This window comes from Ixodes scapularis, unplaced genomic scaffold (genome assembly GCF_016920785.2).
Source record: "Ixodes scapularis isolate PalLabHiFi unplaced genomic scaffold, ASM1692078v2 PGA_scaffold12__126_contigs__length_90152505, whole genome shotgun sequence".
Lineage (NCBI taxonomy): Eukaryota > Metazoa > Arthropoda > Arachnida > Ixodida > Ixodidae > Ixodes > Ixodes scapularis.
In genome coordinates, this window is record NW_024609838.1 from 6,340,789 (window position 1) to 6,361,043 (window position 20,255).

Genomic DNA, 20,255 nt, shown 5'->3' on the forward strand with positions numbered 1-20,255 from the left:
TAGTTATAAATGAATTTATATGATGGTCCCAAGACAATGTTTTCTGAAATATCACTCACAATGTCTTGAAACGGGGCAAGATCTCAACAGGAGCAGATTTTAAAGTAATTGTTTCGCTTGAGACAATATTCTTGTTTTTACCACCAAATTAAATTGATTTTGTCTTTTCAACATTTATCTTTAAATCATTATACCTTTTGTCCAGTCTTCTAGCCCGAGTATTGTTGAATTTGCATGGTAAGTTATTTCATCGGGTAATTTTCGGGCTAAAAGTATACTCGTATCGTCTGTATAATTAATAAATATAGCACTAAAAGAAATCCTTACGATATCATTTACAAACATATTGAAAAGAAATTTGCCCAAAATGCTGCCCTGTGATGCGCCGGAAGAAACTGGTAGAGGGTCCGTTAGAAAGTCATCCAAGCTAACGATTTGTCCACGATATTGCAAATAAGATCGAATAAGGGATGTCGCGATTCCCCGAATACCATATCGCTCTAGTTTTTGTATGAGAAGTTCGTGATTAATATGGTCGAAGGCTTTTGTAAAGTCTACAAACAGTCCTAAAACAAGATTTTCTTTTTCTAATTCGGATAGAATGTGCCCTTTCTGCGCTAATAGAGCGAGCTGTGTACTGAGGTTTTTACGAAACCCGTGCTGGGAGTCAATTAGCAGGTGATGTTTTGTTTCAAAATTATTAAATCGTTTAAGAATAACTCTTTCGAATGCCTTTGAGAGTAGTGGCAGAATAGATACTGATCTGGGGGCAATTCCCCGTGTCATTCCTGTCACCTTCTTTAAAAAGCACTGTGACCCGCGCAACCTGCATTTAAACAGGCGCAGCCGACGAGCTAATGGTACCGATTAGAGTGTCAAAAGCGCACCGTCATGATGTTTGTCATGTTTCTGTACATGTTCTATCATTTCTGAACCAGTCATAAACATAAAAGGTCCAGTGACTTGCACTTTTGACGCTCCTTGGCTGGTTCCATCAGCTCGTAGCATCGGCTGCGTCTGGGCTTTATCTGAAACGAAGAGTAGGATAGGATTCGGTAGTCAATTTGATAAAGGATGGTTGAGGGAGTGTGTGTCAGAAAGGAAGTGTGGCAACAGTTAAAGAAAAATTGATAAGGGTCATGAAATAAATACAAAAATAAGCGAGGAAAATTGAGAGAATGGGAGAGAAAACTGAGGCAGGATTTCCGCCTCTTTCTCTCTTCACTCACTCTTGCTGTCTATCTCGATTCTACCAGACATATCGACATACCTATGTCGAGTGTTTACGTTCGGCAAGTTAAGATGAAAAGCCGTCATGAGAGAAACAAAAAAAGGATCCAAAATAAGAAAGCGGAGAAAAATTAAAAAAAAAAAAAAAAAGAAATGTTAACGGCTGGTATTAAAGAAAAGACAGAGGAAATGGTAGAGCGCACAAAGGGAAGACAGGGGAGGTGAGAAAATGGAACGAAGAAAAAGGGTCCGAGAAATCAAGACGAAAGAGGGCCGATGAGTTTTAGAGTCCGGACAGCGCAGCTGTAATGAACCCATCAGCCACGTTCGGTGCGCGCAAGCTGGAGTAGGTATACAAATATCAATATCAATCGCAGCAGTGTACAGAACCGTACCCGACACTCGCAAAAAATAGGCTGTCTGTTATCGGGAAGAGCTAACAAATTTTCATCGGGCGTTGCTAAAAAGCGCAAGTGGAACGCGGAAACGATTTATAAACTGTATACGGTGGACGGCGGCTGTCGACAACCCGGCAGAGAAAAAGTGGTAAAATTTTTCATGTGTTTTAACAGCAAGTCTCAACGCTCCCACAAGGTCTTAAAAGACTTCTTCTGTAAATGACGATGAACGAGTAGAAAACCAGTCTTCAGCACGCTGCCGCCAGCTTCTGCAACGCTAGCAAAACCGCAAATCGTCTGCGAGCAAGATGGTTGTCCGGTGGCTTCACTCGCGCTGCAGCGACCAAGCGGGGAAGCGCGATCCAGCAATTGTCATAGAGATCAGTGTCCACCCCGCAGGCAAACAAAGGGGCTGTTTACATGTGCCGCCATATGGTGGCGCGCACACGGTGCACAAGGTTGCTTACAAACGATGGACGGTCCGTTACGTCCGTGAAAAAACAGTGAGTGCGCAGGCGAGCTGGTGGATGTTGATCATGATGTAGAATACCCGAGATTGTGGTAAAAGCTGGGAAAGTTGGTCGAAGAAGAAAGAGAGGGGAAAAGAACTGTCTTTTTTCTTTTACCAAGTTTCCCAGCTTTTACCACAATCTCGGGTATTCTACATCATGACCATTAGATTCCCTTTCCTTTGGAAGAAAAAAAAACAAATATGGTCAGAAAATTAATTGGCAGTAAACCCAAAGGATCAGGGACAGAAATGACACTGTCAAGGTAGCCTCCTCGGTCGGCAGGAAAAGCGACGTGGTGATGTTTGGGCGAGAGGTGGTGCACTTGGGGGGTCCATTGGTGGAGTGTCCCGGAAGGACTGCGACGGGCGTGTTGCTCTAGTACGTCTCCCGACGACGACAGGCATTGATCCTCGTTGCCGTTCATTTCAGGGTCGCTGCCGGAAGGGACGAACACTTCAGGTGTTTTTTGGAGGTTCCGTGGGTTGCGACGGAAGATCCGGCCATCCTCTGTTAGGAGGACTGTATACCACCTTGGGGCCACGTAGTTCTGCACTCGTGCTTTATTACCCCACCTTCCACTGTCACGAATGCGTATAATGTCTCCTGTCCGGAGAGGAGCCAGTTGTGTCCCCTTGGGGATCATTGTGTAAGTGTTTTTTCACGGGAGACGTCGGCGGCACAGCGAAGTCGGGAACTAGTGTCCGCAGTCCCCGTTCCATACGGAGCTTCGCTGGCGATCGACCATCTTCAAGAGGAGCTGCCCGGCAGTTGAGAGGGCCCAACCAGAAACCCTCTTTGGCACACTCCGTCTTGCGTAAAACGCGCTTGACTATTTGAACTCCATTTTTCTGCCAGCCCGTTAGACCTTTGGAAACCTGGGAATTGAAATCGTGTGCACAAAATCGTAACGTGAAGCAAACTCTCTGAACTCTTTCGCAGCGAACTGTGGTCCCCCATCTGTGCACACCTCTAGAGGTATGCCGTTCAGGGGAAATATTTCAGAAAGGCTGTCAGCCACCACTGTTGCGGTGGTACTTACGGGGATTTGGAGTAAGCATCGTATAAAACCAGGTAATGTTTTCCGGCATGTTGGAACAGGTCTGTACCTACCTTAGCCCATGGGTACTCTAGGACGGAGCGGAGAGACAGAGGCTCATCAGGCTGTCGGTTTGCGAACCTCTTGCAGGTGTCGCACCTGTCAATGAAATACGTTATATCAGCAGCCATTACCGGCCATTACATCAGCTGTCAAGCCCTAGACCTGCTTTTGCCCAACCCCAGATGTCCTTGATGTAGTCGTCGCAGCATTTCCTTTCGAATGGCTGATGGGATCACTACCTTGTTTCCCTTTAGAAGCAGTCCATTGACCGGTGAAAGTTCCGATGCAAATGACTTCATCTCACCTTAAAAACGCCTTGATGACTGCAGGTAGGAGATGACCATTGAAGAGCGAGATCGCTGGTGGTCGCTGCCTTAAGGCGGCACAGGGTTTTTCTGTCCACGACCGAGGACAAGACACCGACAGCATGCACTTTGACGTTTGCCGAATCTTCGTCCAAGGGCTGCGATGGAATTCTCGATAGAGTGTCGGCATGTATCAGCTTTTTATCGGGAACAAACTGCAATGCAATTCGAAATCGTATTTCAGCAGTCGTCAAAATAAATGTTGGAGACGCGGCAACATTTATGCTATTCTTTTTTTTAGATTGCCAGTAGTAGATGATAGCCAGTTTCGATGAACAGATGTCTGCCCAGGACGTAGTCATTAAAGATCTCACAACCGAAAGTTAAGCCCAGCGCCTTTTTCTCGATCTGGGCATACCGGCGTGTTGTCTCTGTGAGCATTTGCGATATGTATCCGACCTGGCGCCAATCTGGTCCATGTTGTTGGAGTAGTGGGGCCCCAAGCGCAAATGTGGACGCATCTGTTGACAGTCTGCTTAGCAAATCAGGGCCATAGACCGCCAAAACTGAGGCTTAAGTCAGCATTTTTTTAAGCTGCTCCCACTCGCGATTGTGTGCATGGTCCATTTAAAAGTAGTGTTATATATTTTAACTAAGCCGCTCAATTCCTCAGTTTTGGACGATATATGTGCGGCAAATATTTCCCAACGTATAGCTCACCGCGCCAAGCCAGGCGTTGAACTTCTTTCTTTGACGTGGGGGTGGGGTGCTGTACGAAGCACTTCACTAAGTCTAAGTTCGGTTCAATTCCCTTCGAACTAATCCTGTCGTCAAGAAAACTGAGTTCTTCTTGTCCAAAGATGCACTTCTCTGCATTTAGCGTTAGTCCCTTAGCCTTGGTCCTTGCAAACGTCTTGTGAAGGCGCCCATCATGCCCTTTTCATGTTGCACGCCATACCAGTATATATCGTCGCTGTACACCCGCACACCGGAGAGACCGTCGAATATCTGGGTCACTGAACTTCGGAATACTTTGGGCGAGGACGTGTGTTTGGACGTTTGTTCATCGAGTGAGATCTGATGAAAGCCAGTTTGCGTCAAGGCGGCTGAAATACTTCGTAGGCGCTAGCTCGCCCTTGATTTTCTTGCGACGTGCGCCAGGGTCTATGCTATGCGAAGCATGTCATTCTTTTACCGCACAATGACCAATAGACACATACAATCGGATAGGTCTTCAATTTTAGCGATGATGCTTGCGGCCTCCGTGTAGTCCAGTTCCTCCCACCACCGGTATACGGCGTCCTCTTGAAGCACAATCTTGTACTCTCGTCGTGTTTTGCCAATATCCGGTGAATAGACTTGGAAATTGCTGCTAAATGCATTCACTGGGCGACTTGTTATCCAGCGAGTCCACTCTGTTCACGAGTCCCAACTGTTCACTCTCTCTGAGGCCCAGGAAGGCTTGCTTATATTTTACCACGAAAAAGTCGAGCTACACACGCCGTTTGCCGAAGTGCACCAAGAGACGAAATGTCCGCTACATAGGATTTTCGCCGCCCACGTATTGGCAAAGAATGCTCCTCGTGGAACGAGGCTGCTGTTTGGTTTTCAGCTTCGCGAACAGGGTGCCCTGGATAGGAGGTTCGCCTGCGCTCCCGTATCGATTTTCAGTTGCACTTCGGTCCCTTCGATGTGCGTTTTGACGACCCAGTCGCGGCTGCTCTGGCTGCTTTCGGTGGTCGACATTTCGAGAATATCGGTGTCGGTGTCGCTCTCATTGCCTTCGGTAACGCCATGAACGCCCGCGTTGTTCCGGCAACAGCCTGCGAAGTGATTCGGCTTCTTGCACATGAAGCACGTTTTACCGTACGCGGGGATTTTTTTGGGTCGTGAGACAAGCTGACAAAACGGCACGTGCTGCGCGGTCACGCTGTTTGACTTGTCCCTTTTGAACTGGTTCAATCTTTGGTGAGTCTCCGTTCCACGCTTTGTTCTGGACTTCGGCACACTCTTCGGCCTCGCAGCAGTCGACGGCCACTTCTAGAGTAATGTTATTTTTTCTTAGCAGCTTATCGCGTAGCGACGTGCTCAAAATTCCATAGACGATCTGATCGCGGGGTATAGATTCCTTTACCTCTGCGAGGTTGCACGTTCTAGCCTTGAGTTGTAGGTCCCGGAAAATTTGCTCGAACGGCTCACCCACGGCTTGGCGACGCGTACTTGGGCAGGCACTAGTCCTCAAATGTCCTGAACAGCACGTCGTAGTCGTTCGGCCCCTCAGGAAACAAATTTAACGTGTTCAACACGTCGGTGGCTTCTTGGCCCGCGATGTGCAAGATGGAGGCCTTTTGTTCTTTGCTGTGCGGCTTCGTCGGTTCCGTTGCTCGGAGATGCAGTTCGATTCGTTGCTTAAACTTCTGCTAGGACGCGGCTGCTGCGTTGTCACCCAACTTCAACGGCTCCGGCGGTGGAAGGTCTGTCCATTTCTGCGTACAGGCGTGCATATAGCGTTTGTCAGTTTCCCATGGCATGCATCCACGCGCACTTACACAACGCCTAAAGGGACGCAACGGGACGCGCAACGAAAACGCGACCTAAAAACGTCCCATCTTCCTCGCCAGGGGCGCTGCAGAAAACTTGAGAGCTACCGGTCTCATGGAGACCAAAGCAGACACGAGACGCAAGCAGAGGGCCTAGATTGAAGGGAGGGTCCATCTCCAACCATCGGGAGCGTTTGCAATTTAATGGCGGACGCCTCCTGTGGAGATTGGCCGCAAATGCGCATGCGCTGCGTTTTCGCGTAGCGAGGAGGAAAGCAGGGGGGAAAAGGCGGAGACGTTTGCAGACGATAAACGCTTTCGTCACCCCCTTGCAGCTCGAATTGCAAACGCGGCTAATGAAACCACGTGACCCCGCCCGGAGCAGTTGGACACTCTCTCTAATGCAGGCTCTTTATAATAGGATGTAGAGAGCATGCAGTTATTATAATGTACGCTAGAGGTTCAGTTGGCGCTAGTGTCTATGCGACTCCCGGGAGGCAAATTGAAGCAGACAGCAACCAGTCTACTTTTGCAGTGCTCCTGTGCATTCCTATGGGAAAACGGGCGTGAATTTTGTCTCTTCGCCAGAAAATAACATAAAACACTTTTGTTATGTGGGTATCAATGAATAGTACGTACCTTTATTAACACTGTAAAAGTGTAATTTCTTAAGTGTGCGAATTTTTCTTTATCAGTGACCGATGTTTAACTTCGCTCTATTTCAGACCCAAACATGCAACGATTCTGAGCAAAATTATAATTGAAATGAATACAGAGTGTGTTCAAGGTTCGCCAGCATTCCGGTGACGCTTATATATTGCTATTATGCCAGTCCTGTCACTATACAAAAATGACCCCGTCTTCTATCTTTGCGAGCGGTTAAAAACATTCAAAACGTAAATAATAAAGTACGTGGGTTTTGAAAGGTGTCTATATTTTTTCTGAGCGTGCTGGTGATTCTTTAAACGTAAAACAAGCATCTTTACACAAAGCAGAAGGAATAAAGCAGCACTTATTGAAAATCGGACGATATTACGTGGCCTTCAAATTATTTGGATCGTGCATGCACAGGGGGTTAGTGATCCAGTGTTACTGCGTAGTTCTTGCCGTCTCTCTGTTTTCCGGATGTCCTTCGTTCGTTTGGCACGTATATCCCCCATGCTGAAAAGCGCCGACGTCGTGTTCGCGCTAGCAGTGTCCGATAGTGCACATAAATACATGTAAGAAGCCGTTTTAGCGCCGTTTTTAATGCAATGAATTTGAAAAAAAAAAGAATGCCGTAACGGGCCAATTATTTCGTCTGCTTGAATCAGAAATGTTCCAAGCTACCTAGTACGTACTGATTATTCGGGATACTGCATGGCTCTTATAACCGAGCGCAGGGAGAAAATTCACTCACTTTTTCCCATAAAAATGCATGACCGCGGAAACCAATTTTCGACTGGTTGCTGCCTGCTTCAATTTGCAACTAGAGTAACTGTATATGCTATACAGTAACACTATTCGCAACAGCACACCAGCGCCAGCTGAACCTCTAGCGTACATTCATAGCCTCCTCTGTACTGCCTGGCAGTTCGATGGCGGAGCCATAGAGTGCTCGGTCGCAGATTTAGAACGCGAGGATCTGGTAGCACAGAGCATTTCTCGGGGAGTCTGGTATTCAGTGCACAGCTTTTACAGCGGCGAGGACCCAAAACATGGTTTTCAAACCCGACGAAAAAAGAAGCGGTAGCCTGAGGAACGCGAGAAGCACGATCAGAGATTTCATCGCTCGGGACAAGTTTGTTTCGGCGTCTCGCCGCAGCGGGGCGCCCGTTACATGACTCTTGTCTGCCGCTCTACCTTTTCACTTTCAGTGGCCGCGTCACGTGACGATCTGCCAGGCTTCGTCAGTAGAGAGGAGGCTATGGTACATTACAATAACTCTATGATGGTGACATCAGAATGCCGAGCTCTGATTAAAGAATAGTGGGTTTACCTCACGGCAGCTTGCCTTGAGGTATACCCACTATTCTTCAATCAGAGCTCAGCGTTCTGACGTCACCACAACCCCTGCAAACGAAGCAGACGAACTTGCGCTCTGCATAGACTTCGTCCTTTTGTGTTGGCGGTGATGACCTTAAGATTGAGACTGTATAAGGAGGTGGACTAAATAAGCGAGTTAGCTGAGTTTGAGACGCCGTCATCTCTATTTTCTGTCTCTTCTACGTTTTGATGTTTCTTCTCTACCCCAGTCCCAGGCAGGCACGTAGCCATAATTTTGATTCGGGGGGGGGGGGGGGGGGGGGGGGGGGGGGCATGTTTCTTCCCCCTTTTCTCCCATCTCTACGTGCCTGGTCTCAGGTTACTTCAATATGGTTAATATTCCCCAAGCTCACCTGCACCCTTACCATCCTTTCTTTTTCATCAATACCGAGCTTGACCTACCTCAGCTTGGAGGATGTTCTCGCAATGTTTGTTATATGACGCTAGTTCCTTCCTATGGATCGCTGAGGATGTCGCACGCTTTAACAAACGGTGTAGAGTTCAAATATTAAAATAATATGAGGACACTTAAGACTGCTTACGGTGAAGGAATGCGAAAGCCTTCCTACATGCAGCGCATTCCTTTAAGCAGCGCGCCATATCTTCCTATTGCGCACGGCGCTCCGGCGGTGAAATCAAGCTCCCCCACTGCGCAGGCGCGGCGAACCCCACCGGCTCAACGCCTTTCGTAACGATGCATCTGTGTTGCTATCCTTTTCTTTGTGTTTTATTTCTGAGGCGCGTCCGCTTTGGCCTCGAGCGCCCCGCCGACTTCCGTGACGAAGGGGGTGTCTAAATTTTTTATGGAGGGGGAGGGGGTTGCGAATTAAGGGGGTGCTTTCAGAAAAACAAAGACGGATACAGACAATGCCGGCTTTGCTCCATGGGACAGAACGCTTTCGCGTTAATAATCGAAGAAGACTTTAGGGCGGGGAAAGAAAAGCTCCGTGGGCCACAGATGCTCGATTTGAACTCGCGCTCACAATTTTGACCATTTCGATTATTGTGATTTGCCTGCCATCTCTCGGTGATAGCCACAAACCCACCCACCTAGACTCGTCTTAGTTTCTTTAAAAGTCCACTAGGTTGCAGCAGTCCCCGTCCAAACATTAGAATATTGTTCAAGGATTTGAAGCGTGCGTCTAGTCTTTCTGCAAGTGCCATTCATGTCGTCGGACTCGTCGACGTATCGTGATCCTGAGGTCGGCTTCCTCGTGTCAGAATTTCATAAGAATATGATGGTAACGTGTTGTTGCTGTATTTAATAACTTAAACACACCGCGTTTCGTCATGAAGTGTCACTACGAAGTGTTGGGAGTCGAAAGGAACGTTTCGCCAGACGAACTGAAGCTGTGTTACCGCAAGCAAGCTTTGCTCTGGCATCCAGGTCAGTTTGATCAGTGCCTTTAAATTCTTCTTTTATTCGCAATTTTCTCCCGTACTGATATTTCGAGTTTTTATCTCTATTCCCGTTAATCTGACTTTCTCGGTTGAGGTTTGAGCGGGATGCGTAGCGTCCCTGCGATGTTTAGAGTGGATTGTTTCTGGGTTAATGCCTAGCTTTAAATCCAGACAAAAATCCCGACAACTTACAAGAGGCGACGGAGCAGTTCAAACTAATTCAGCAGGCCTACGATGTACTCAGCGATCCACAAGAAAGAGCGTGGTACGACAAACATCGCGAAGCCATCCTCAAGGGAGGTAAGTCAAACTGGGTCACAGAAAGTGTGTACACATCGGGGTGATAGCAGCGCTTTGAATGAAAAGGGCAGAGATGTCTTTCAGTTGTGGTTCAGCAACACAAATCCAGTTTCGTCTGTCTCGTTTGCTGCCACAGGATTGGGCGACGACTACAGGGACGATAGCCTGGACGTCTACAGCTATTTTAATTCGTCCTGTTTCAGCGGGTATAACGACGACGAAAAGGTGATTGCATCTTGGCTTGTGCGTAACTAGCTGCTGTCGTCCTGTTTTTGGTGACACTCCCATTCTCTCCTGCTTCAGGGCTTCTACACCGTGTACGGAGACGTTTTCCAGAGGATTGCAGCGGAAGACGAGCCGTTTCAGGACGATCCTGTGAACGTCCCGGTCTTTGGGACCTCCCAGAGCTCCTACGACGACGTGAGATCAGTTTTCTGTGGCTAATGGCATGTGCATTTTCTTTGAGCCTCCAGGGACAATAGACCCTCTTCAAAAGCCTGCGCCAATGCCTGTCCGCCATTGCTTGATTACATACTCCGAGCATGTATTGAACACGAGGCTTGCGTCAGCGTTCGGCGTATACCTAGCTCAGTTCGTATTGAAAATGAGCGCCGAGTCAGCTTTCGGCAAGGTCTTAGATCCAATCACGCGCTTCGTTTCCAAGCAGTGGCGACCTCCAATGTTGCTTGATTTTCTTTTGAAAGAGTCCATGGCATCCCGATGACGATGCCCGGCCAGTCCTTCTGGATCCCGCAATATCGGGATCCGGCATCGTTGTTTTAGGTCACTTCTTTTAGCATTGTTGCAGATGTGCTACGTAATGACTCGTATCCAAGACTGGTAACAAACTCCACAAAATTGTATGCTCGGTCTTATTAGAGGATGTCTTTCAAGATTAACTTATTTGTAAGCATTGTAAAATTGAAGTCGGGAATGTGACACTATTTCCGATTTGCAACATTTTACGTGTGTTTAGAGTGGCATCGGATGAAGCTTGGTGTTTAAAGGGTTGCACTGTGGGGCTTCAAACATTACGTGAGCCACCGAAATCTCACATTCCTCCTTAAATCGCAAGTGCATACTGCGACTCTGAGTACACTCTTCATGTGTGGAAGCTTCAGTCTTGGTAAGATCATCTAGAAAGTACTTGAAGTACAAAGATAATGGGAGGTTATGTGCTTCAAGTAAAGTGGTAAGTATACCGGGTGCAATGTACTTGAAGTAAAGTACTATAATTAAAATGTACTTTCAAGGTAAAATATTCCTACTTTTTAACACACTCTTTCATGGTACCCTTTCATTCCCCTAACGGTGTTTTTTTTTGTTTTGTTTTTTTTAAACTGGTATGCATTGTTTCAAGGGTAATTGGTGGTGCATCAGTTATTTTCGGAAGTGGCAGCGAATATTGGATAAAGTCACATGGCTTCAGAGTTAACAAAGCATCATTTTGCGATACAAATTTAGCAGGACCAAATTTGGGGAATGTACTTTGAAGTCAGGAGCTATGGACCATTCCATTTGGCGCTCTCAGGGCGCACCATTTTGTTCGACCGCAGTGCCCTCTTTTCACATCCGGAAGCTCAGCAGGTTCGCCGGGGTAAAACAAGAGAGAGGGCATGCACCCGACTCCGCTAGCAGACGGCAAACCGGGAGGCTGCCGTTCTTCATCTTTGGGCTGTACCGGCGAGCTGTACCGAACATCGAACTCTCGCTCGTGGCTGCCGTTGTCGAGTGTTTCGCGTTCTTAGAATATTCATGGCTACTCCAAAATTAGCCTATAGCGCTCCGTTGTTTTATTTCAGTAAATGACCAACTAGTGTATCTTTGTTCCGTTACTTCAATAGCAGTGGAGTCAGCCGGCAGTGCTACCCTCAACCGCTGCGTCTATTGCGTCAGGAGAGCATGTTTTTATTTATTATTCCAGACATCCACTCCTTGTCGCTAAAGGCCTACCCAGTACAAACTTCTTATAGTAAAAAAGCTGGAGCAACCAGATTTACTTTTCGCCAGAGAGACCGGCCACTCTAACACACCTTTCCTTTTTTTTTTTTTTTTTTTGCACACAGGTAATTGCAATTGGACCCAGTTAGTCTTTTTATCGAGCACAGCATTACACAATAGCTTGCATATGAAAATCTGCGCATCTGCTCTTGAAATTTCCAAAATGACGTGATTTTAAATCGAGTTTGAACGCCAGCCGGATGTTAGGTACAGCCCACTCAGCGGAGCAGACGACGCACTGGGTGAGAGGGGGAGGGCATTTTTTCGCTCTCCGCTCTTCCTAGTTGAATGGTCTATACTTTCCTCAGGAAGAACAAGAAAAAAAATACTTTAAGTAGAGTACAGGTACATACTTATAGAAGGTACTTCAAGTAAAGTACAAGTATGCTAAACCTCCTTGAAGTGGTACTTTAAGTACAATGTACTTAAAGTACTTCCTAACACTGGGTAGCTTCAGAGCTAATGCAACTAAAAATGAATTTTGAAATACCTGTTACTTTGGCATATATGCCATAGTAACAGGCCACCTGTGACAAAGAGCAATCACGGGGCAGCACAACCACAAAAAAAGTAATTGAAGGCTCAAGTTTGCCAAAGCATGGTTTGAATGTTCTGTCTGCACAAATATGCATTGTTTGTTCTTTAGCAGATGTGGATTGCTTTTGCAGGTGGTTCACCTCTTCTACGCACACTGGCAGAGCTACTGCACTGCCAAGAACTTTGCGTGGCTGGACGCGCACGACGTGCGGCACGCACCCAATCGGCGGGTCGCACGTCTCATGGAGAGAGAAAACCGAAAGCTGCGAGAGCAGGCCAGGAAGCAGCGCAACGAAGAAATACGGGTGAGTACGGCCAGCGTACTGGCGTTTCATGAGCTGCCATGTCTACCTTCTGTCAAGTGATAGTTGTCGAAGAAACATACTGTGGCCTCAGATGAACACCGATATGAATATTCAATTCTCACTTAGTGAGGGATACTTGCAGACAAATGTTATACCAGGGAAAGGGCCCCATGCCTGCCCCTGCCCGCCCCGCCCCGCCCCCCCCCCCCCCCCCCCCCCCATCAAAATCCTGGCTATGTGCCTGGCTAGAGGTAAAATTTCAGCATCCCTATTAAAACAACGGTCCATAGAGAGGCAGCAAAAAAATTAACCACATAATTGCCGACTTGTCTCACTGTTCGATTGTTTTGCTTTTTCATTGCAGCAACTGGTACAGTTTGTGAGGAAGCGGGACAAACGTGTGCAGCAAAAAAGAGTGAGTGTCCCGATCATACCTCACTCGAACACTGACAAGCGTTGTGAGCAGGGCTGTAACCAGGGGGGGGATAGGGGGTTCTGAACCCCCCCGAAATTTTTTTCTGGGTACGGCCCTGGTCGGTGCGCTGGCAGCCAGCCAATTTTAATCTCCACCTCTGCGCACGCGCAGTGGCGCCGGTCGGCTACCGGGTACCAAACCGGGACCGGTTCTCCGGTTTGCTGTAACTCTCCATTATATGCCACCGATGCACATGATTCATAGGCGAAAATAAGACAATAGACACTTTCAAAATGGCCGCCGTTGTCCCCGAAAACCCCCCCCGAAATTTTTTTCTGGGTACGGCCCTGGTTGTGAGCAGTCTTCTCTGGCCTGGTCAAATGTTACGACTAACGGCGGGGCGGGAACGCACGTTCAAGGAGCTAACAAATATCTATAGTATTGAGTTTGCTTTGAATGGTCATGTGACACAGAAATAGGGATGGAGTAACGAAATTCCACTGCATGCTCGTATCCCATCTTCATCACCAACCCTGTGTATCAAACGAGAGAAAACGATGACTCGCAATTTCTTTTGGCCAAATCATCACTGTGATGAGAGATGGCTTAAACACAGATTGTAGACAGGACAAAACCAAGAAACAAGTGGAATGCTGGCCAAAGCCACTATAGCCCACTGCAACTCAAGAAAGTAGGGCAAGGGAAAGGAAAGCCAGGGAGGGGGAAGCAGACAGAACACTGAAGAGAGGGGGAAACCTCCTCCCTTCTTTAGCGTTCAGTCTGCTTGCTCTTCCCCAGCCTTCCTTTCCCTCGCCCTACCTTCTTGGGTTGCAACGGACTATAGGCATGATGTCCTTGAGCATCCGCCAACTTTCTGGCTTTGGTCTACACGATTCTGATTGTACAAGTTCTGGTCCCACTTGTGCAGGAACTTGTGCCACGAACACCAATCCTGTTTAATGGCGATAGAAATTGAGGTTTTGCACAAGCCCTTGTGCTGTCTGCCCTTCATTCTATCTCAATGTGGACCGCAGTGGAGCTTGCAGGCAGAAACTTGTAGCTTTGCGTGCCTCCAGTGTACAAACGTGACTGTGCAGGGGAAGCACTTTTAAAGCTACGAGGTTGCACCTACCATGGTTCACATTAACTTGTAAACAAAACCTACAGTAAATGTTTGCAAAATATTCTCATCTTTCACCTTCTCAGAAAGAGCTGGAGGAAAAAGCGGCGGAGAGTGCTCGCAAGGCCGAAGCAAAGCGTGTGCAGAAAATTCTCGAGCAGAGAAAGTAAGTGAAAATTAGTCTTCTCATTTAAAAAAAACCCAGGATATTGGCTAAAAATTTTACTAATTGTGTATCACTTAGTGCGACACAAGTGCACTAGCATGATGAGCAAGATGCTTCATTTCATTGCGAAATTGAGTGAATTTTTTTCTTCTTTTTTGGAAAGCTTGCTTAGCTGATCGCAATATGTGTCGTTTCCAGGGGCACTGAATCTAAACTTAAAACATACCTCTCATTTTCATAAATAAGCAACATGATAAACTCTATCCGCTAGTGACAATCGCACGCTTGTATATCAAACAGATGGCTGTATTTCTCGTTTTAAATGTTTAATTCTGGCGAGCGCTTCAAAATGGGCCATCGAAGAGCATGGTGCGTCTTGGGATGTCCGTCGCATCCGCAAAGTCATCGGCCTCCCAGTGGTTAAGCGTACCATAGTTATGAGCGTTGACACTTGGTGGCATTGACGTGTTACTACCTCGCTTATTCAGAGTGCCCAAGGGATGCAAAATATCACCGGGAGATTGCGGAGCAAGCGGAGTTGTGTACGCTCTCAAAACACGTAGTACGTCGTCTGCCCCGCGACTTGGCCGATATGGCGACATCTGTTTTGGGCGCGAGCTTGCTGTTCTTTGAACGGGATGACATTTATGAGGCGGCTAAGGTGCCTCTGTTATCTCGCACGAGGAGAGATACTGGTAGATTTCCTACCTGATGTAGTCTAAGGTGACGGCACAATCATCTGACATCGGTAGGATGAGGCAACTGCTGCTTACCTGATTTACCATCGACTGATCACAACGACCAGACTCTTCGAGGGCGTCAACTTCACGAATAAACAAACATTGATTTGAAGGCGCCACGCCAGTTGGCATCCTTCATTTATTAAACAAGCAGGGAAGCGGGCAGCACGGCGGTGGCATCACACGAGTATTTCATGCAGCGTATCACATCGATAGTGGTGTGACTGCAGCATTGTCATGCCACTGCAAAGGATTGCGTACACCACAACGATTTTGCGACATTCCTTGTCACAAGGGCAAACACTAAACGCACGAAGGGAAGGCACCGGCGTAGAGGAAGCTTGCGCCGGTCTCGACAAGACGTGATTTTCCAAGCGAAGGCACAGAGCACAGAGAACACGAGTGTACAATTTTCACATCGTCGCAGAAACTACCACGAGAAAATGCTCGCATCGCCACAAGTTTGCTACGCAACTTGTCTCAATGGCGAACACTAAACAAATAAAGAGAAGCGATCGGCACTGCTTTCGTAGGTCTTGTCCAACGAGACTTACGGGATCATCCAGGAGACGGTCAAGAGTGACTAAGTTGAGTGGTGGACAATCGCAGAATTCTCAGATCGTGCCACAGAAACTACCGCGCACAAATGTGGATACCGACACAGCTCTGCGACGTAAACCTGGGTCACTTCGAGAGGTCGGCGTCCCTCGGCGCGAACGACTTTGAAAGCAGAAGCAGAGTGCGCCACGTTGAAAAATATAGTTCATCAGCCCCCGACGTCGGTGACGTCAAAGAATGAGTGGAAGCGATCGGCTGGCAGAGTGAATCCAAGGTGGCCAACTGTGCTTTGGCTTTCTTTACCAAACCTTCGGTATTACGTTCTGCCCTGGGTAATCTGTACTAGCGAGTGTACTTCCCATATAGTGGCGCTACCATCGGAGGCCGATGCCGTCACGACATTCCATTGAAGTTTCGTAACCAACAGCCAGGTGGTTTTTGGTAATCGTTTAATTCAGATTAAAATATGTTTTCTCGCGTTTTCCAATGAAAGATTGGTGTTTCTGAGGTTCTACTGCTGCCTACATCATGTTGAAGCAAAGAAATGAGCTCCAGAGTTTTGTTTCCGTACCCTTTTAAGGCCATGCGTCTAAAGGGACACAGACACCTCACAAAACTTTTTTGACAGGCGATTTACTATGGTGTCAAAATACCTTGCTACAAAGTCACATATATTTATAATAGTCAAAAAACACAACTGCTCGAAACTGGAGTGGGGAAGAAGAAAAACATATAGAAAAGGAGAAAGTTACCGGAAGTCGTGTGGCTGTGCAACTTTTTTTTTTTCCCATCTACGTATATTCGCAGCTTTTTAGAAGCCACAAAAAATGGGCATCACATTTTTTGTCTATTTCTAGTATTGACTGTGTGCCTTGGATGACCCACGACTTTGATTATCTTTGGTGGTTGTGTCTAAACCACAGAAAACGACACGTAACCACGTAAGACAGAGTGAGCGCGACTCAAACCGGCCAGTTCTTGATCGGCGGTTTTCGGGTGGAAAGAAAACTAATTTCGGGCCGCAAATTGTGTTCGGGGCAGTTGGGCTCTCGTATGTCATGTATAAAAATAAAAACCTTGGCAAGCATAAATACCCTGACAGTGTTCCTTTTAGCTTGAGGCTGAACGAACGAACACGAGCACTCTGTCGTCGTTCGGATCGTGATCGGGTGCGACGAAGTGCCCAAGCATCCGGCAGCTGAGTGGGCTTTGTTCTCTTCCAGGGCATTGGAGGGATACGAGGAGTCTGAGTGGTGTTCCATGTCGCAGCTGGAGCAAGACCTACAGAACATCGAAGCTCACCTGGACACGCAATTCGGCGAAGGCAGCGCCGACAGCCAAGCATGCCAGCAGGGTAATCGGGGTTTGGCCAGTCTTTTCGAAGAGAGGCCAGACAGACACCCAAAAAGATTGCGGTCAGGTCGACGCCTCGTTTAGTTACGTGTGGCAAACTGTGCTCTCTATTGAGCACATTTTTTCATACTTGCGCGTATGTTTAGAGGCAGCAGGAAGTTAGGGTTCACCAACGGCCCGGCAGCTTGTGGTGCGGCACAGCATAGCCTTACAAAACACTCGTCACTTCATTCCCCGGCTACCAGCTAGAGCTCTCCTTCCCTTTCTCTTTAAGTGTTGAAAGTGTGTTTGAAGCGGATGACAATGTGTGAGAAGAGTGCCAGCAGTAAAACTAGATTTCACTTTCGTCTGCGTTGAGGTCAACTTTGGGGACCTTAGGAGAGTCGATCTTGTTGCATCATGCGACGAGTTTCTTAGTAATGAAAAAGGCGGAATGTCTTACAAAAAGTTTTGCAAAGTTAGAGGGCTTCTGAAAAATGTTTTACTCGATGCTCGTTTTGTTTTTTAGCGGACGGTGCCGATGCCGAAAGCAGCGAGTCCGAGGACGACGAGCTTTATTGCGTTGCCTGTGACAAGTGCTTCAAGTCGGATAAAGCGTAAGTTTCTGACCCTGCGTAAAATGCCACTCCTGTCTAAAAAGGCGCTGAAATGCCAACCTATAGAATCATCATCTAACGGGAAGGAAACCAGTTACCAGTTTCTCACTCCCCATTTTCCTTTCAGGCTGCTTGTTAGTTAACCCTAAGAAGCTTCTGTAACATTGAGTCAAGTAGAAGAGAATTGCAGTTCTGCGTAGTCTTAACCCCTTTACTCGGGTGCGCACCTTTGGACGCACCTCTATTTTGACCCCAAAATGGGGAGCGCATCTAAAGGGGCACAACACCTCTTTAGAACGGAGGGAGCGTGCAGTGAAATGCGTGGCATTTTTTTGACGGAGAACATAGGTGCCACCATCTATCTAACATGGTGCCAAACACGTTTATGTTTATTAGCGTTCCCTGGCTGGCGAAAAATAAATTGCATTGGTAGGAAATCTTTGTTCCTGTTCTCGTTCTCGATCAGAGATGCTTGGAAGTGGTGGAAAGCTCCGATGGACACGCAAATTGCGGCATTGATTCAGCGGGGCCACTATGGCCCAGACATGAGCACACGCTCGGGGATAGCGAAAACTCAGGAGTACTCACGAGCCAAGTCTGAAAATATATTTTTCTCCAGACCCACTTATGAAAACAGCTGTATTCATGACCTAACATACAAAATCGGGTGTTTAAAAAAAAAAAAAAAAAAAAAAAGTCTCCCCCCTCGTACCTGAACACGAGAACCAACATGTTATTCCTTCGCACAAGAAAAAAATTATAATTTTTAGTGCAACAACTGTTTGTCTCGTACGATTTTTTTTTGGGTGTGTGTGTGCAAATCTTTTTATGGCATGGTCCCACACCCAAAATTTACTCCCCACTTAAGGGGTCAAAGAAGGAGCATGCACTACTACATCGTGGGTTGCAAATTTCCCATATGTAGTGGCTTCAAACCTCAAATCACTAATGTTCACATAAACTCGCAAATTTAAAAAAAAAAAAAAATAAAAAATAAAAAAAAAATTATACTGGAATTACTTTATCAAACATATCTTGGTTCGGTTTACCTGCAGCGGAGAGGAGTAGGGCATTGCACTTCCGGTATGTGTATCGAGGTACGACCGGAAGCCCTGCACTTTTCTGCATCGGTGAATCTATGAAGCCTTTGCAGATTATGAATCATTTTCAAGACTGCAACCACCTTCATTCAGCACCTAACCCGTTTCACACACGTTTACACATCAACGTATAATACCGCCACGTTGCACAGACTACGGGGTTCTGAACCGCAACACTGATTGCGGTGCCTCCCTACCTCCAGGTTCGAGAACCACGAGAAGTCCAAGAAGCACCGCGAAAACGTGCAGTTCCTCAAGGAGGCCATGGAGGAGGAGGAGGCCCAGCTCTCCAGGCAGGAGGAGAACAACGCAGAGCCCGCCGTGGACGCCAACGTCAAGAAAAAAAACCAAAAGGGCGCTAAGAAATAAATTCAGTTGCAAAGATTGACCCGGCGACAGATCGCAGCCCCATTCGGGAGTTTTAGCAGACGCTTCCGACAGCCCCGACGACGACGCGATGCCTGCGCAAGGGTGCTGGCAGAGTGTCGAGCACCCCAACTGTAGGAAATGTGGTATCTGAGATTCCACGCCTCTAGTGTCCTGTTTGTACCGCAGTAATACGTCAAAATGGAGGATGTATCGATCCCAAGTCTATTCATCTGAAACAAAACAAGATACTCCGGGACTTGCAAAGAAAAAAAGGTCAGACGCTACTTTTAGGTTTTCAAGCTTCTTTTTCTTGTTAATTCTTAACTACCTTCATGTTTTGCGAGTGCAGTGTAGTAGTTTTGCCAATGACGCAAAGTGACGAGAATGCACGTGCACATTGACGAACAAGCTGCAATTCAGCAGTGTCTCAATAGTCGCATTGCAGGGCACTTACCCGACGTGTTTGTCAGTCGTCGCAGGTTGGTATTTTGTTGGGCACACCTCATGCGAGAAAGCTACAACATTCACTCTTTGAGCCGAGTCTCCCCGACTCGCACAGATACTACTTATGCAGTTAGAGGGGCAGTGCAACGATTTTAACGTTGAAAGAATTTGCAGCTCATATTAGAGCGCAGCTCTTAGGCGCCAGTTTCCGGCTTGAGCAGCGTGGCGTCGGTCCGTACCTTCCCGTCCTCCTCCTCATGAGCTGCGCTCTAATTCGGCATTACAGGGAATTGTAAACGTCTCATTTTTTTTATGTGGTTTATCTAGGCACAAGTGAGAAAAAATGTGCTACCTTCCTCTGAAAAACTACTATGCTACTGTGTGATCGCAAAGGAAAAAACTAATTATTTGCCAATCTGCAGCCACAAGTGGTGCTTACGGGAACTACGGCGTCATGTCACCAGAGCGCACGCGAAAGGCAACAAAACCAGTCCCCCTTTGACTTGAAAGAAACACACAAGAGGACAAAACAGACGACGCAGCTTTCGCCTCTTGTGTGTTTCTTTCGTTTTAAGTCAATGTAGATCACCAACGCGCTCAAGTCTTAACAGTCCACCTTTCACTTCTACACTCACCGTCAGCCCCGCGGCAAACCGACTTTTTTCTAGATAGCTCGCCACGACCCCCGGCGATGCTAATCCTTGAAAAGTCGACAATCCCAGAGGGGGCTCTGGAGGCAAA

At 47.2% G+C, this 20,255-nt stretch overlaps 2 protein-coding genes across 2 annotated transcripts; one reads left to right on the top strand and one right to left on the bottom strand.

The window, feature by feature from the left end:
- Positions 1 to 2,687: 2,687 nt before the first annotated feature.
- Positions 2,688 to 6,022, bottom strand: LOC121048252. The gene is made up of 4 exons (XM_040504373.1): positions 4,265 to 6,022; positions 3,544 to 3,702; positions 3,251 to 3,335; positions 2,688 to 3,015 (listed from the first exon to the last, which is right to left on the bottom strand). The coding sequence occupies exons 2-4, from the start codon at positions 3,666 to 3,668 to the stop codon at positions 2,722 to 2,724; spliced, it is 504 nt and encodes a 167-aa protein (XP_040360307.1). The 5' UTR covers positions 3,669 to 3,702; positions 4,265 to 6,022; the 3' UTR covers positions 2,688 to 2,721.
- Positions 6,023 to 9,252: 3,230 nt separating this feature from the next.
- On the top strand, positions 9,253 to 19,089 carry LOC8041807 (dnaJ homolog subfamily C member 21). Its single transcript, XM_040219972.3, has 10 exons — positions 9,253 to 9,496; positions 9,682 to 9,810; positions 9,947 to 10,035; positions 10,114 to 10,230; positions 12,480 to 12,653; positions 13,018 to 13,068; positions 14,275 to 14,354; positions 16,876 to 17,006; positions 17,514 to 17,601; positions 18,905 to 19,089. Exons 1-10 carry the CDS (start codon positions 9,400 to 9,402, stop codon positions 19,068 to 19,070), a joined length of 1,122 nt encoding a protein of 373 aa, XP_040075906.1. The 5' UTR covers positions 9,253 to 9,399; the 3' UTR covers positions 19,071 to 19,089.
- Positions 19,090 to 20,255: the final 1,166 nt, after the last annotated feature.